This window comes from Borostomias antarcticus, assembly GCF_949987555.1.
Source record: "Borostomias antarcticus genome assembly, chromosome: 14".
NCBI classification, from domain to species: domain Eukaryota; kingdom Metazoa; phylum Chordata; class Actinopteri; order Stomiiformes; family Stomiidae; genus Borostomias; species Borostomias antarcticus.
Window position 1 is genome coordinate 16169784 of NC_140247.1, and position 2500 is coordinate 16172283.

General features: G+C 44.5%; 1 protein-coding gene across 1 annotated transcript in view; it reads right to left on the reverse strand.

Annotated features, from left to right (window-relative positions):
- Positions 1-2500, reverse strand: part of LOC311317682 (retinoic acid receptor alpha-A-like) — a 31046-nt gene that overhangs the window by 8120 nt on the left and 20426 nt on the right. Inside the window, 1 exon segment of the mRNA XM_084448769.1 lies at positions 395-536. Coding sequence (XP_084304895.1) covers positions 395-536 — 142 coding nt within the window.

Consider the following 2500-nt stretch of genomic DNA (forward strand, 5'->3'; position numbering starts at 1 on the left):
CATTGGATTGCATTGACAAATGTAACATATTTTATGTAATGAATGTGTATGTCATATGTATGTATATGTACATAATTGTGTATTATTATTCTGCTTTGGCAACAACGGTTTATTACCATTCATGCCAATAAAGCTTATTTGATTTGATTTGAATGAGAGAGAGTGAGAGTGAGTGAGTAAATGAATGAATGAGTGACTGAGTGAATGAATGAGTGAGTGAGTGAGTGAGTGAGTAAATGAATGAATGAGTGACTGAGTGACTGACTGACTGAATGAGTGAGTGAGTGAGTGAGTGAGTGAGTGAGTGAGTGAGTGAGTGAGTGACAGTGAGTGAGTGAGTGAGTGAGTGAGTGAGTGAGTGAGTGAGTGAGTGAGTGAACCCTAGCCTACTCACACTCCTTGGACATGCCGACCTCCAGGCAGCGCTGTAGCCGGCAGTACTGACACCGGTTCCTGGTCACCTTGTTGATGACGCAGTTCTTCTCCCGGTGGCAGGTGTACACCATGTTCTTCTGGATGCTCCTCCTGAAGAAGCCCTGGGGGGGGAGAGAGAGAGAGAGAGGGGGGGGGGGGAGAGAGAGGGAGAGAGGGAGAAAGAGAGAGGGAGAGAGAGAGTTAGGATGACTGTGTAATGGATTTTTAACTGATCTAGTCAAAAAGGATTTGCCAAGATTCGCTCAAACAGGTTAAGTCTGGTTTATTGAGAAAACATACGAGCGCAAGGACTTCAGGACAAGGCACGTGAGTGGTTTATCCAAGTGAAGTCCCGCAGCCTGGTCTTGCTCGGCCTTATATACAAGCAATACACAGGTATGGCGCTTCCAGGATGTGATTGGCTAACCCATTGTACACGTCATATTAAATGGCAGGCGTCATCAACAGTGGTCGAGAATACAGACACGTGACATGAGAAAAGGCGGTAATTCTTGCAGGGACAAAAGGACAAAGGATGGTTATTCTGGAGCAGACAACGTCTAGGTCTCTCGACCTCCTGGAGAGGTCATCCTGTATTAGCACAGCTATGTGAAAGGTTGAGGGAGGTGGTGAATTACAAAGGAAATGGTGAAACTACAATTTCTATGACAACTGTCTTGGTAAAGAAGTACTACATACAGTACTGTACATGCTACTAAAAACTTCAAAGTGTATTTTTCCAGGGGTCATGTAGGTCAGAGAGGAGATGAGAACGTGTACAGATGTCTTGAGAGGAAGCAATCTCCCAGAGCCCAGGACCCGACTGTGACTGACACTAGCCATAGACGTTCAGCGCACATGCGTGTGTGTGTGTGTGTGTGACCTGTCTAGTCAGGGGCTAGCAGTGCAGCTAATGTACCAGTGTACATACCAATAAACCCTTAACTCCTATTGGTTAACTCTTAACTCCCATTGGTTAACTCTTAACTCTTATTGGTTAACTCTTAACTACTATTGGTTAACTCTTAAAGGACAATGCTCGTTTTTGACAACCTGGACCTTATTTACGACATATTATAAGATCACTTTGGTGTAGTTCGGAGTCATGTAGAAGAAATTTAAAATCCAGCGCGAGCCAGTATATCCATGTAATGGCGGTGGTCGGGGCACCGAGAATGCAGTTTCTAAAAATCTATTTTCGGCCGCTAAACGGTTGTTTTCATCAATCAGATTTTATGAATTGACAGTTGTGATTCCCCAAAGCGAGGCCTTGTTGTGGTTTTCAAATATGTGGTCTTTAGCCTCTGTAATATGTTATGTATGTAATATCTTTAAACGCCTTTCCCCACTTGCTCCAGCACGCATGCGCACAGCGCGCAGAGCGGCTATTTTCTCCGTCTCCTCACCCTCCTTTCAAGGAGCTCTTCGTCCGTATACTCTGGCTCAAAACGATATGGACGTCCGTCATATTCTAATTCATTTTCTAGATCCTCTAAATCTGACAAATTTTCAGCCATATTGCACACAATATTCTAGGCACCAACAATCCGATCGTAGAGTAGAGAATGTGAGCCGCGAGTGTAGCCGGAGAATAGCCAGTCTGCGCGCTGGTCTGTGCGCATGCGTGCTGGAGCAAGTGGGGAAAGGAGTTTAAAGATCATATTACAGAGGCTAAAGACCACGTATTTGAAAACCACAACAAGGCCTCGCTTTGGGGAATCACAACTGTCGATTCATAAAATCAGATTGATGAAAACAACCGTTTAGCGGGCGAAAATAGATTTTTAGAAACTGCATTCTCGGTGCCCCGACCACCGCCATTACATGGATATACTGGCTCGCGCTGGATTTTAAATTTCTTCTACATGCCTCCGAACAACACCAAAGTGATCTCGGTGAGTCAAACGTCTTATAATATGTCGTAAATAAGGTCCAGGTTGTCAAAAACAAGCATTGTCCTTTAACTCCTATTGGTTAACTCTTAACTCCTATTGGTTAACTCTTAATGTGAAGGACGTAACACCCCGGGGGGCTGAGAAAGGGCAGCATTTGTGTGTGTGTGTGTGTGTGTGTGTGTGTGTGTGTT